Source organism: Mytilus edulis, unplaced genomic scaffold (assembly GCF_963676685.1).
Source record: "Mytilus edulis unplaced genomic scaffold, xbMytEdul2.2 SCAFFOLD_109, whole genome shotgun sequence".
NCBI lineage: Eukaryota > Metazoa > Mollusca > Bivalvia > Mytilida > Mytilidae > Mytilus > Mytilus edulis.
In genome coordinates, this window is record NW_027267952.1 from 71870 (window position 1) to 85862 (window position 13993).

General features: G+C 31.9%; 1 protein-coding gene across 2 annotated transcripts; it reads left to right on the forward strand.

Moving 5' to 3' along the window:
* Positions 1 to 2668: 2668 nt before the first annotated feature.
* On the forward strand, positions 2669 to 8769 carry LOC139506296 (organic anion transporter 3-like). Of its 2 annotated transcripts, XM_071295436.1 has the most exons (6): positions 2669 to 2924; positions 3517 to 3648; positions 4699 to 4781; positions 6482 to 6599; positions 7279 to 7351; positions 8476 to 8769. In XM_071295436.1, exons 1-6 carry the CDS (start codon positions 2914 to 2916, stop codon positions 8674 to 8676), a joined length of 618 nt encoding a protein of 205 aa, XP_071151537.1. In that variant the 5' UTR covers positions 2669 to 2913; the 3' UTR covers positions 8677 to 8769. The 2 variants fall into 2 exon arrangements, with proteins under 2 accessions (XP_071151537.1, XP_071151538.1); XM_071295437.1 differs by lacking the exon at positions 2669 to 2924 and having other exon boundaries at positions 3629 to 3648; positions 6438 to 6599.
* The last annotated feature ends 5224 nt before the right edge of the window (positions 8770 to 13993 follow it).

Consider the following 13993-nt stretch of genomic DNA (forward strand, 5'->3'; position numbering starts at 1 on the left):
AAATTTCATCAAGGTCTCTCCTAAGGACATAAGCCATATGTCTGGCTGGCTTTCAAGTCGACAAGATAACAGGTCAATGTATTCAAGTGAATTTAAGATGTGTGGTAATTCTATACTACAATGGGTAAATTAATCTTATCTTTGATGTGCTGCATGAAAAATAAAAATAGAATCATTTTGTGTGGTAATTCTAATGACACATATACATCAACATCAAAAGGTAATGCACTTTATTGTGAAAGCTGTGGACTACTGATTCAAAATTTTTAATAATTGATTTAGAAAAAGCACTTTACAACCGCTGAGAAGACGTTGAGTGTATATAACCACGAGCAACACAAACGGTACACATAGTTAATCAGGAACTACTTATATTTCTTTGGCACTTGTATTCACCGTCGATTTTGTATGATTGATAAAAGTATATTTTGCAGACGTTTGATTGTCTTTTTGTCTCCCTATCATTTGACCAGGATGCTGATGTCTGTCCTTACCCTTAATTATGATCATTGTTTGGTTTTCCCGTTTTTCACCTGATGTAGACAAGTAACTTTCATTTAACACTTTCTACTTAATATGTTGTGCTGATATTACAGAATTGAGATGCTCAACCTATCAATGCTCCTGACCTTACTGTGTTTTGATCAGAAGTTCCTCTAATTGTTTGTTAAGGTCTTTTCTTTTTCTATAAGGAAAGACCTTACTGTATTTCTTTTGATTATTAGGTCTTTCTGATATAATTTCTGATTTAAGATCCTTGGTCTAAAAAAAATTAAAATTAGGCCAAGGTCAAAGGTCAAGGTCATATTCTAAATCTTGATTTTGGCTTATTTTCACTCATTTTCATTAACCTTATAAGATATTGACAAATCATTTTTACTAAATTGTTAGTTGTGACATGTCGTAACTTAATAATTTTAGTTGAAAGGGTGCGCAGACAATAAATGGGAGTTTTTGCCCCTATCATATCTAAAATTATGCTAAAAGTGATATAACTTATTAACCATACATATTAGAGACCTGGGGGCTTTTGATTTGAGATCCTCAGTTTGTGACCTTGAAATTGAGGTCAATGTCATAGGTTAATTTGACGTTCTAGATTTTGACCTTTGCTTTAAATTCATATCTATTCATCATAAAGCCATAGGAACTGACATTTTAGACTGATTTTTAATATTTTAATATTAAAATAGAGATTAACTGGTGGAAAGACCTTCAATTGTTCTCTGAACAATTGGTTTTTAATTAAGGTCTTTCCTTTTTCTTTAAGGAAAAACCTTACTGTATATCTTCTGATTATTATTATTATTCTTTCCGCCAAACTTTAACGACATTTCCCAAAAAAAGTATGCGTCATGTTAAAATGATATTAGGTACCTAGTATCAGTTGACCAAAAGCTATCTTGTGGTGAGGGCACGATCCTGTTACATTTCCTTTATAGGGGTTATCTCCCCTAACACCGAAAACCTTGTTATCATTCTAACTCCGTAACCATAATAGGTAGAAAAGACAAAGGGTGGAATTTGTTCAGAAACAGACCCTGGTTCTTCGTTACATATGGATCGAAAAGATTCAACGACTCATTGATAGATTTATGCTGTTTCGAAAATTCACCGATGTCGGTTGGCCACTAAAACTCAGAAACCGTAAGTTGTAGCCACCTAGGATCTTCACCAATGATCATCAATTTACGTGACTAAGAAAACTGACCTAAGGTCAAAGGTCAAGGTCATGACCTAGATTTTGACCATAGCTTGTTATCGGATTTACTCAATAACCGTGAAAGATGGCTGATAAAATATAACGGTGAAAATGTGTGTCTTGTCCAGATCTACATTTGTTATATTTGGTTTAAAATTATTGGACCAACTATTATGGACCTAGTGCACGAAAACTGTTTTTCGGGTCCGAAATGATGATTTTTCGCTTGTAACTCAAAAGAGGTTATAGATAGAAAAAAACTTTGAAAAGCAAAAAATGTTCAGCCTTATAAGATCGATAAAATTAGGTCAAGGTCAGAGGTCAAGGTCCCTAGCAACGACCTAAAACACCTTAGCAACCATATATTTTTGAACTTATAAGGCTATGAATAATATAATATGAATTTTTTAATACTGGAAATGACATTTTTGTCCCCTAACAACGATATTTTAAGTCCTTAGCAATCACTTATTCATTTTAACTTTAAATACTATGAATAGTACATATGACATTTTTAATACTGGTAGTAATATTTTTATCCTTAGGAATGATTTTTGTCCTTAGCAACCACTTGTTATGAACATAAAAGTCCTTAGGACCATACATTTTTTAACTAAGAAGGAAAGACCTTTCAATTGTTCATGAACAATTGACTTTTTAATTTTTTCCCCTATTCTCTGGTGATTTATAAAAAGCGAGATGTGATATAATTGTAAAAAAAGAACCATGCAAAAAGACAAAAGGATAAAGTTGCGAACAATTACAGGTCACCATACGTTTTCCAATACTGAACACTTATCGTATGAATAAGTAAGCTATAAATGGCCCAGGATGACAAAATCGGAAACAATTCAATTGAGATAATGAACGGCCTGATCTATATACTACAGACATGAAAAACCATTCCGACAGACAGCAATTAACGATAAACACTGGATAATAGTAGTTACTGGATTTTGTCTCTTAATGTTTTAACAATATTTTAAAGGTTTGTACCTGAAAGCTTCAGATGGTTGGTGACGCATTGGAAAATTCAGAAGGCATATCACGTCATAAAAAGATTAGCGAAAATAAATAATAAAAAACCACCAGAGTATGAAAAATTTCACGCGGAAGTAATACAAGTAGAAGATTTAGTGTCTGAAGGAAAGAAATACAGTATTCTAGATATCATAGATAATCCTAGACTTTTAAAGTTTACACTTTTACTGATGGTCGCTTGGTAAGTAAATAATGATGTAGAATGGCGTTGATGGGGATGTTATAATATCGAAAGACTGTATTACTGGTAAAATCAACACTCTACATTTATTAAATATAATTTCATACGGTTGAAAGTAGTGAATTAGAGTGAAAATATTTTCTATTGTCTTTTTCATGATGTAAAGGTGTCGCACCTATTGTATGGTCAGTTTCGGGAACGGGGGTTTCGGTCATTCAGCACGACAGCGCCAAAGCGATCGGTTCTAAATCCCTTGGTAAATTTGAATTGATTTAATAAGCCCTCCCCCCTTTTTTAATTATCAATGAGCAGCAGCGGCGTTGTCGTGTAGCTTTGCATTGTAATTATGAGTTTTGTATTCTTCATACTTTAACAGTATGATTTTCCCTTTAAATGTTTTTTCAAAGGCATTCATTATCATGGGTTGACGTACATGACATTATCATGGGTTGACGTATTGAAGCTAGTATTATGGAGTGAACTTTTTTTAATACAGAATGAAGGTTGTTATAGGGTTTTTAGTATAACTTTTTTTACCCCCTTTTTATTTGTTAATATCTATGTCTAATATTGTACATTACATATCTTGTAGGTTCAGTTGTGGTTACGGAGCATACGGAATATTTTTTGGAGTAGGACAACTTGCAGGAAATATTTACATAAATTTAATTCTACTTAATGTTGTTGGATTTGTTCAGGTTACTGGATGGTATTTTGCTAACTGGTAAGTTACGTCAAAGAGCAATTTCATTTTGATTATATGAAATATCTAATTTTGTTTCAGTTTAGGGTGTTAATCTTCCCAATTCAAACTTGACTATAATAATAGATTGTTTTTCTTCTTTTTTATGATTGTTCCATATAAATGTTAGAACATGTGTTATGCGAAAACAAATATAGGGTGACCTTCATTTCTTACTTGCGATGGGTTAGTATGACTGTAAGGATATACTGGAACTAATTCAGTTGTGCATTCTCTCTACACGAGAAATATGTTTTCACATCCCTATTCAGGTCGGAGGTGGCTTTGAAACTATAAAACCTCACAGTCAAACGGTTCACCACGTTGATTACCGGTCGAAAGAAAGACCAATGAATGACTGTAACATTCAACTCTTGGGATATTTTCAAAAATGCATTCAGACCATTATCATGCAAGTGAAAAAAACATAAAAAAAAGTGTAGAATATAGATGATTTTAATCGTGAAATCGAATGCTACCGGCTTAATTTGATGATCAAAACTTATTAGTTTGCTGTTTTCTTTACTTTACGTCCGCCGTCGTCGTCCGTTCGTTGTCGCGTCGCCGTTAACTTAAAAACAAATGGGAAAGCATTGCTATCGTAGACTCTCTTCAACAACAACAAAAAAGAAATAAAAATTACATAAAATGCTTTCAAATAATTGAAAGTGCTATATATGTGAAGTTAATTTAAATTGTTCAAGCAAATGTTTATAAGTCTTTCACATGAATATAAAAATCTAATTGGACGGCCCTGTCTGGCTTTCAATATGAACACCATAATTAATAACAGGCATATATAGAACCTTGCTTTATGAGTACTAAGTCTTAATTGTGTAACTAACAGTGTAAAATAACTTATGGTCACCTGCCCTGCGTTTGCAGACTTTTGGGTTAAGTGACCCAATGGTTTGAGGACATTCTGGGTTATATTTAGCGAACATGCAAAGATTGAATATAAATGATGCATCATTCGTTGAGCCCCCGGCCTTAATCATTAAATGTTATAAACCTTATCATTAATATCCACAGCATTGGAAGAAAATGGACAACCTCGATGTTCTTTGTTATTGGTGGTTGTTCGGGAATCGTTGTTGGAATATTACAAACATTAGGTAACATAACACCGTTTAAACTTTATATAGCTAAATAACATATGGACATGCATTTCTTAGTTTTCTAGATATCGGTGACCTATTCATGAAAATAACAATATTTTTTTGTTTAAATTGTAAAAAAGTGTCATTTGATAGGAAAATAGTACCTATGATTAAATGATTTATTTAGACGACACATTGTATTTACAAGAACTGCAAAATAATATCAATGTTCTAGTTCTGGCAGAACATACTAATATAATAATAAAAACAGACACATTTATATTTTCTGTTAACCACAATCTCTTTTTTTATCAATTTTATTGAGTTTTTTGTTTTAAATCTAAAAAATTAAAAAAAACTTTTTGTTTTGTTGAATCAAATATTTTGCATTACAATGAGTAAAAAATCACGAGAGTGATTCAAATGAAAATATTGCAACAGTTTTTGATAAAAATCAAAGCGTATCTATAGGAAAAAAAGAGAAAAAGTGAACAATATGTCACAAACAGAAACTGGGTGTATCTGTGACTAGAAAATGTGTTGGCCTGGAACCACACACACACACAATAAACAGTACGACAAGTCTGCACATACTCTAACTCTGGGACTAGCTCTTGTAACAAAAGACGACTCTAGTTATCGCGATGTATAATTTAATAAGTTTAGCATGGATTACAATTGTACAGAGTTGGAACTGCTCAGTGTAATACTAAATCCACATCTGCCACATTAAAATAACAACACAGTTTATATAACAAACCAAAAACTACTTGAAAAGACTTGACAAATATTTCTCTAAATGAGTGAAATAGTTCAATTAAGGGATTACAGAAAAATTAACACATAGATAATAATTAACAATAGAACATGCAGACTTATTTATGGAATTAAAGGTTTGGCTTGTCATATACGAATAATAGATCATTTTGAAGTAAAATGTCGCTAATTGAAAAACAAATTAAAACATGAAGCTTAATCTTCTAAATTTGACTTAAATCTTGCACAATAAAAATAACAAAACCCCTTAGTGAAATATTGCAAATATAACAAAACAGTGATTTAACAAAATCTTCTACAAAATGTCCGAAAAGTCTCAAAATGAATTTTTGACCATTTTTCAACTGTGACAAATATCCGAATGAATTTTTTTTTTTTATTATTTTACCTTTTAGGAATCGTTATCAATAAAAAAAAGTTTAGTAAACATTTCTGTATAGGTTAAAAATGTCATGACTTTGATCTCCAGCAACTTGTTTCAAAAGAGTACAGGCAAATGTCACGCGAATGCAATGGCATTGCCAGTTCTATAGGAAACGGTGATCAAATTTGCACATTAACTTTTGAATGACGTCAGACATAACGTTTGAAGTAAACGAACTTTTTCTTAGCAATGAAAATAGAATGATTCAACTTTTTGATTAGTATTTTATTTGCTTTACTTCAAGTGGCTAATATTCAATGCCACGTACTTTTTATGTAAAATTTAATACCATATACTACTGTACAATGTTCTATTGCAAATACACAAAATAGAACTATTCGAAGAGTAATTTACAACTGTTTGGTTCGACCACCACTGACAAGTCTTGTATACCAAATTTTAAGGCTGGTATGTTTGATGTTGTTTTTTTTACCAAATTTTTATGACAATCTATACGAAATTATTTATAGGTCAAGATTTAGACTTTGTTCGTCCATTTTTATATTAATAACAGACATAAAAGACAAGGCGGCATTTGTTACTGTTTTTGCACTCATATCTAAATCATGTGTGACTACTGGCTGGATGTCGCTTATGCTGCTGACGGCTGAGTTATATCCTACTGTTGTCAGGTATAATAAATAAAGTGATAAAGACAAAGTAATAACTGTCAAGAAATAAGATTCAAAGTAAGATGTAGTATGGGTGCCAATGACACAACTCTCCATCCAAGTCACAATATGTAAAAAACAATTATAGGTTAACGTACGGCCTTCACGTGGAGCCTTGGCTCACACTGAACAGCTAACTATAAAGGGCCAACAAATAGCTAGTGTAAAACAGTTCAAACAGGAACACCATTGGTCTAATCTATATTTAAAAATGATTCTAGTTCGTTATGCACATATTAAAAATGAATCGCTGAGGATCCAGCCGATTCCGATGGGGTCCATTGCCTTTGTCTAAATCTATCTATGTTGATTTAAACAGGACATTGGTTGTACCGAAACATAATTCTATTGGTATTGGTATTGATTTGGTTTTATTTGAACCGTTCCCAATTGGTCTTTATGCGAACGTTGTCTAACTGATTTATATATATATTACTGATAAAACTTTTGGAAAGAATTCCTTGTGAACTGCTTCTGTTGATGGAATAAGCATAGAAATACATAAAGGGTGTTTCAAAAGGTAGTAATGTCGATTTTATAATAAGTCACAGAGCTTAGGAAAATGCAGATTGGCGAATAATTTGTAATTTTTATTCATATACTTATACCAATAATAAGAAAACATATATCGCGTTTGTAGAAACATAGGATCTGGTATACATAATGCAACAGGTGGAATTGGTACAATGGTCGCTCCAATGGTCATTTTTGCTGTAAGTTACATCTACATAATCATAGCATTATAGAAATACGGGATATATAAATACGGCTCACGTAATCGGTCGTAAAAAAAGAAGAGTTTTCTGAAGCATAATAATAAATTATTTCTTACATTTCTCAGCATGTCCCTTTTAAACAGTTGTAGACCAAGAATCATGAGGTTCAACCTGGTCGATTTACTTTTCAAAACCAACCTTCATTGTCAATCTGTTGGCACCCTGAATATGCATGACATACTATAAATTGGGGAAACTCTAATCAAATATGACATAGGATACATCTCAATGCATTTTTTTAGGATCAGCGTGTTTACTGTTACATAAAACTTTGTTATTTTAATTTCTAATTCTCTTTTCGATACACGTGATTCCCTTAATTTGATTCTTGACAACCATAAGTAACAATGATCTGAACGTAGAGACTTGGTAATTGTAAACCTCAGAAACTACAAAACACCAGAAGGTTATTTGATATTTTTATGGGATTTGGTATATACATATATATGTACTGCCTAAATATCATATATAATGTATCGCATTTAATTTTTTTATGTTTGAAAAAAGATAGAATGCACTACTCATATTTGACTTTGATTATTACTTTGCATGAGGAACTATTTTTTAATCCTTAAGTTATGATTTTTAAAATTGTCGAAATATGACTAACTTTAATAAAGAAATGTCAAGGCGCTATAACTTGAAGGAAAAGAAAAAACACAGAATGAGGCCAGAACAGATGAAACAGCATACTAGGCAATATTGCTCCTAGTAAAAACTGATTATCTAATTCATTTCTCTGTATTGATTGCCTAAATTATTAAGTGACCATGCGAAGATTCGAAATAGCCATAATAATCCAATCGACGTAGAATCAATTTTGCGGCTGTTTTCATTTTTATTTTATCAAATAGAAAACGAGGTATGTTTTCCAGTGAGACAACACTCCATCAGAGTCTGAAATGACGTGGATTTAAGCAGCTATAGGTCACTGTTCTATCTTCAACAAAACCAAAACCCGTATTGTATAGTCAGCCATGGTCTATTTTGCCCAATAAGGAAACTTCCATGAGATAAATGTCTTTTTAAATTATAAAGCATGTATTTTCGTTACTTTTCAGAGTGAAAAGATTCCAGGTCTGCTCTATATGGTTTTTGCTGTCCTTATGTTTTTATCAGCATTTTTCGTAATCTTTTTACCAGAAACAAACAATCAGGCTTTAGAAGACACAATTGACGTCGATTCTAACAACTCTGTATCAAAGAAAATCAAATCTGTATTTATCAAACCAGAGAGGAAGGGCTATGGATCTCTAAATTAGATAAATTCGTTCTCAAAGTTTTACTTATTGCATTATAATAATGAATTTGTTCTCTGTATGGTGCCAATATTTGTTATAAAATGTGGAATTAGATTTGTTACTTACTTTCTGCCATACTTTATACTGCGATAAATAAAATTCACAAAAAAAAGGTTAAAAAACGTTTGACAACCAAAGTTTTGATTCGGGTTTTGACTAGAAGGTATTCAAGGTAATAACATTTGTATTTTGAACTATAAAGAAAAAAAGATAACAAGAATGAAACAAAATTCTTACGTAGAACGTCGGATGACACTAGAACGGTTAAATAAAATAATAAGATAAAAAAAAAAGAACCAAGATTGCACATAAATAGAAAGTGAATAATTGCCTAGATAACAGGAAACCACAATGGAATCTGTGGGTAATTTAATTTTCAAGATGTGAATATACTCATCAAATCAGAATCAGTAATTTTTTATTTATAAAAAAAAACGGCCAAAAAACCTCCAGTGAAGACTGAGTATTACGTTGAAGAGACGCCGCGCAACTGGCGTTGATGTACTATTTTATCTTAGGACGTATCTTTGTCCTAAGTGCGTTTATCAAAGATGTCGTAACTTAGGAACAGTCATAGGAATCGTCATAACTTTAAGACACATAAGTAGGTGTCTTAAGATGGTCTTAGGATGGTCACAACTTAATGATATATTTTATGATGTTTAATTTGTAAATAAATACGATTGCCATCTATATATAGATCCCCCTTTTTCTAAATATTTTCTATTTTTACATATCAAATGTGTTCTTGCTCCGATCCAAAAGATATTACAAAAAAAAGTAGTATATATATGACACCCCAGCCCGTTATTCATATTTTCCACGTGGAAAATAATAGTCGGGCATCCATCGTATATATATAAAAGTACATAAGTTCAAATATTAAAGAATATTTTTTTTTTTTTAAGTTCAGAAAAAGGTGGTTCATTTCCCAAGCGCATTGTAATGAAATAATTTATGTATTCTTTATTTTTATGAAAGATGCACGAGGTTTGCCTTTGAACTCTGTAAATTATAAAACCGTGACACTTTGAATGAAACTCTCAAAAATATAAATAATGATTGTTTTCGATTGTCTTGTATTAGTTTTCACTGTTAGTGCTGTTTACATCTGAAACAACTTTAATTATTATATAAAACGTTATTACGTTTTTTGAGTTTTTATTTTTGTTTTAGGAAGTTTGAATGTACCATTATTTAGATAAATATTACTTATTTTCTTTATGATAATACTAATAATAATTTTAACTTTAAATCTTGTAATTATTTACTATTTTTCTTTACGCTAACACTTAGGACAGATGTTAGGACATCCTAGCTAAGATAGTCATAAGATAGCTTCGATGTGTATGTTTAGACAAGTCTAAGTCAGTCCTAAAATTATCCTTATTAATTCCTAAGAGAGGTCTTAGGACAAATCCTAGGCCAGCTTCGATAAACAGGCCCCTGGTTAGTTCTTTTGCTGATTTTTTCACGGCTTAATGTCATTTCGGTTCTTGAGGCTTGTAACTATGGCGTTTTATTATGAAATATGAATTATGAAATATGAATAAGAGGATATGGATGCTGCAAATTGTAAGTAAGCATATAGATATTCTAATAGGAGCAGCATGGTATGGCTACAAAACCACACGTGAACCGATATTACGAATTGATTATAAATCATGTATCAAGGTTGCATATAAGCATTTGAAATTTTTTTTTCTCCAAGCGATGATGTAAGATCTATTTACTAAATCAGCTTAATTATTTGCAGTATAATGCAATGGAAAATACTTTTGAATTACAAGTGTTTTCTCGCGAACGTATGATATTGCTTTTTTTGTTTTACATGTACCAACTTGCAAATGCTTTGAATTTTTTGAACATGTCAGGAATAAGTATAATATAAGCACAAGATACAAATGTTAAAATGTCGCGAAATTGTCTTCAAATCTAGATAAGTAATCCTGTTATGAGCTGAAAAATATATTTATATAAGACGCGGGTTAGCTTTAAACATGCATATGCGATCAAGAGACATTAATATCTTTACACAGATAATTTTAAGACGCAAATATCAAAGAGGTGGTTGGAAATGCAAACCTGTAAACTTCTCCAACAGTTAATTTGATAAGTGGTAAAAATTTGCATTAATCGTTTAACAATCTTATCTTAATTTAATATAATTACATTAGATGTATGTTTCATTGTGATACTTTATTCTGATTGGCTAACTGCACATCACGTGTTATTCCGTAAGCAATTGCATTGCTCAATAAAACTTTTCATTCATGATAACACGTGGTCCCACAATAAAGTGCAAAGGTGAATTAAATAAAACAATAATAAAATTCGTGTGTTCACGATAATTGCTTATAGTGCCTAACAAGATTTTGTGAGGTAGACGAAATTGACTTTAAAACGATCGTATTGAATTTTGATGTGCAGAAATAGGCAGATCGGACATATTTTGACTTTAGTTACTTACTTCTTAAGTTTGGGATTAATTGTAATCAACATATTCCAATGAGACTGAAAAATGTTTTTTTTATTATGATAAATAATAATTTTACCTGCCGTAGTCGTGCGTAAAATATATTTCGGTATTTCTCTTACGAAAATGACTTGTTTAATGGAACAAAACGTATTATTTGTAAACTTTCTTTTTACTCTTCACAATAGGCTTTTAAAAAATAACCTTTCAACTGTATATTCCGAAAATTTTGTGAAAATCGAATAAGTGGCAATTCTTACCTTTCCTACCTTAACTTTCATTGATAAAACATAATATTGACTCGTCCAGTGTCCAGTTTGAAGGTCATTTTAGTTACCGTACACATTCATGCACGTTCTAATTAATCAATAGTCATGTGTGAAAAGCATAAACAAGTTTGAAGGTAAACTAATAACAACTTAATCCAATCAAATCGCCTACGATTCAATAACAATGACCAGTCCACATCATAAAAATGTAGAGGGGTAAACTGGGTAGGGAGAAAATGTCAGATATATTAAGTTCATTATTTTGCAATAACGAGTAAAAATTTGTTAATCAATAGATTTGTTATAATTTCATAAACATGTCGTTATGTATTGGTATAGTTTTTGGATCTTTCATTAGCGTCTTTAAGGCTGTAGAAAGTTTGGCCTTCAAAAGTCAACATAATCATTGACTTTATAAAGAAAATTCGCCATTTTAAAACATTGAATGTTTCACAAATAATACGCGACAACAAAGCAAAATCATTTCTTAAAACACTGCAAAAAAATAATTCTGATTGATGCAGTGGTATTGTCATAAATTGCACTGGAGTGAACAGTGGTACATCAAACGTCGAATTCCCTCACACAATGTTATCACACACTATAAAAGTAAACGGTTGATTTACACAACCTCCGTTAACTATCGTTTCATCTCGGCCTCAATAAGTGTATTACTAACAAATAAATAGCTTTATTCTGTACTGAAAAGGTAAATTTGCTTGATATACAGTAACTTACTGAAAGTGTGACGAGATGACTAAAGCTTTAATTCTTTTCCTTCGCATCTATGTACGTTTCGGTAGTACAGTTTGTCGACAGGTTGTAGGTGTTCCTATGGACATCAATTGTGTCTGATTAAAAGTAGACTTTTTAATTACAATTTATGGCCAACTTTACTGAAGATCCATTTGAATTTTATTTAATCGACAAATTTCACCTCTCTTGTAACGTACTGTTACAAGAGAGGTGAAATATATGAAAGGGATATTCAAACTCGAACTGACAATGCCATGGCAAAATACGAAAAACGACGACAAATACCAGTACTCAACATATAACAAAGAAACGACGACAAACACCAGTACTCAACATATAACAAAGAAAACTAAGACAAACACCAGTACTCAACATATAACAAAGAAACGACGACAAACCCCAGTACTCAACATATAACAACAAACACCAGTACTCAACATATAACAAAGAAACGACGACAAACACCAGTACTCAACATATAACAAAGAAACGACGACAAACACCAGTACTCAACATATAACAAAGAAACGACTACAAACACCAGTACTCAACATATAACAAAGAAAACACGACAAACACCAGTACTCAACATATAACAAAAAAACGACGACAAACACCAGAACTTAACATATAACAAAGAAACGACGACAAACACCAGTACCGACGACAAACACCAGTACTCAACATATAACAAAGAAACGACGACAAACACCAGTACTCAACATATAACAAAGAAACCACGACAAACACATGTACTCAACATATAACAAAGAAAACGACGATAAACACAAGTACTCAACATATAACAAAGAAACGACGACAAACACCAGTACTCAACATATAACAAAGAAAACGACGACAAACACCAGTACTCAACATATAACAAAGAAAACGACGACAAACCCCAGTACTCAACATATAACAAAGAAAACGACGACAAACCCCAGTACTCAACATATAACAAAGAAAACGACGACAAACACCAGTACTCAACATATAACAAAGAAACGACGACAAACACCAGTACTCAACATATAACAAAGAAACGACGACAAGCACCAGTACTCAACATATAACAAAGAAACGACGACAAACACCAGTTCTCAACATATAACAAAGAAAACGACGACAAACACCAGTTCTCAACATATAACAAAGAAAACGACGACAAACACCAGTACTCAACATATAACAAAGAAACGACGACAAACACCAGTACTCAACATATAACAAAGAAACGACGACAAACCCCAGTACTCAACATATAACAACAAACACCAGTACTCAACATATAACAACAAACACCAGTACTCAACATATAACAACAAACACCAGTTCTCAACATATAACAAAGAAAACGACGAAAAACACATGTTTTTCGGTCTGTGCGTCCGTTCGTTCGTTCGTCCGTCCGTCCATTCGTCGGTCTTTAGGTCCTGCTTCAGGTTAAAGTGTTTGATCAAGGTAGTTTTTGATGAACTTGAAGCTTAGTACACATTTTCCGTATGATATGATCTTTCTAATTTTAATGCCAATTTCACGGTCCACTAAACTGATAGTGCGAGTTGAGCATCTGTGTACTACGGACACATTCTTGTTTAAAAAGATTTGTAAAAAGTATCTTGTTTCTTCATTTTGTTTGTTTATACATCAATAACTTTGTTTATGAAATAAAGACATGAGCTTTTTTTATGACCAAAACACAATATCCAGATCAAAAATTTCATTGTTTCTTTCTTCATTTTTTTAATAAATGGACTTTGTTTTTCACTGTTTA

Coding starts and splice junctions, on each gene's coding strand:
- LOC139506296 (XM_071295436.1), top strand. Junction 3,649..4,698: donor GGATGGTATTTTGCTAACTG/GTAAGTTACGTC, acceptor TAATATCCACAG/CATTGGAAGAAAATGGACAA. Junction 4,782..6,481: donor TGGAATATTACAAACATTAG/GTAACATAACAC, acceptor TATTAATAACAG/ACATAAAAGACAAGGCGGCA.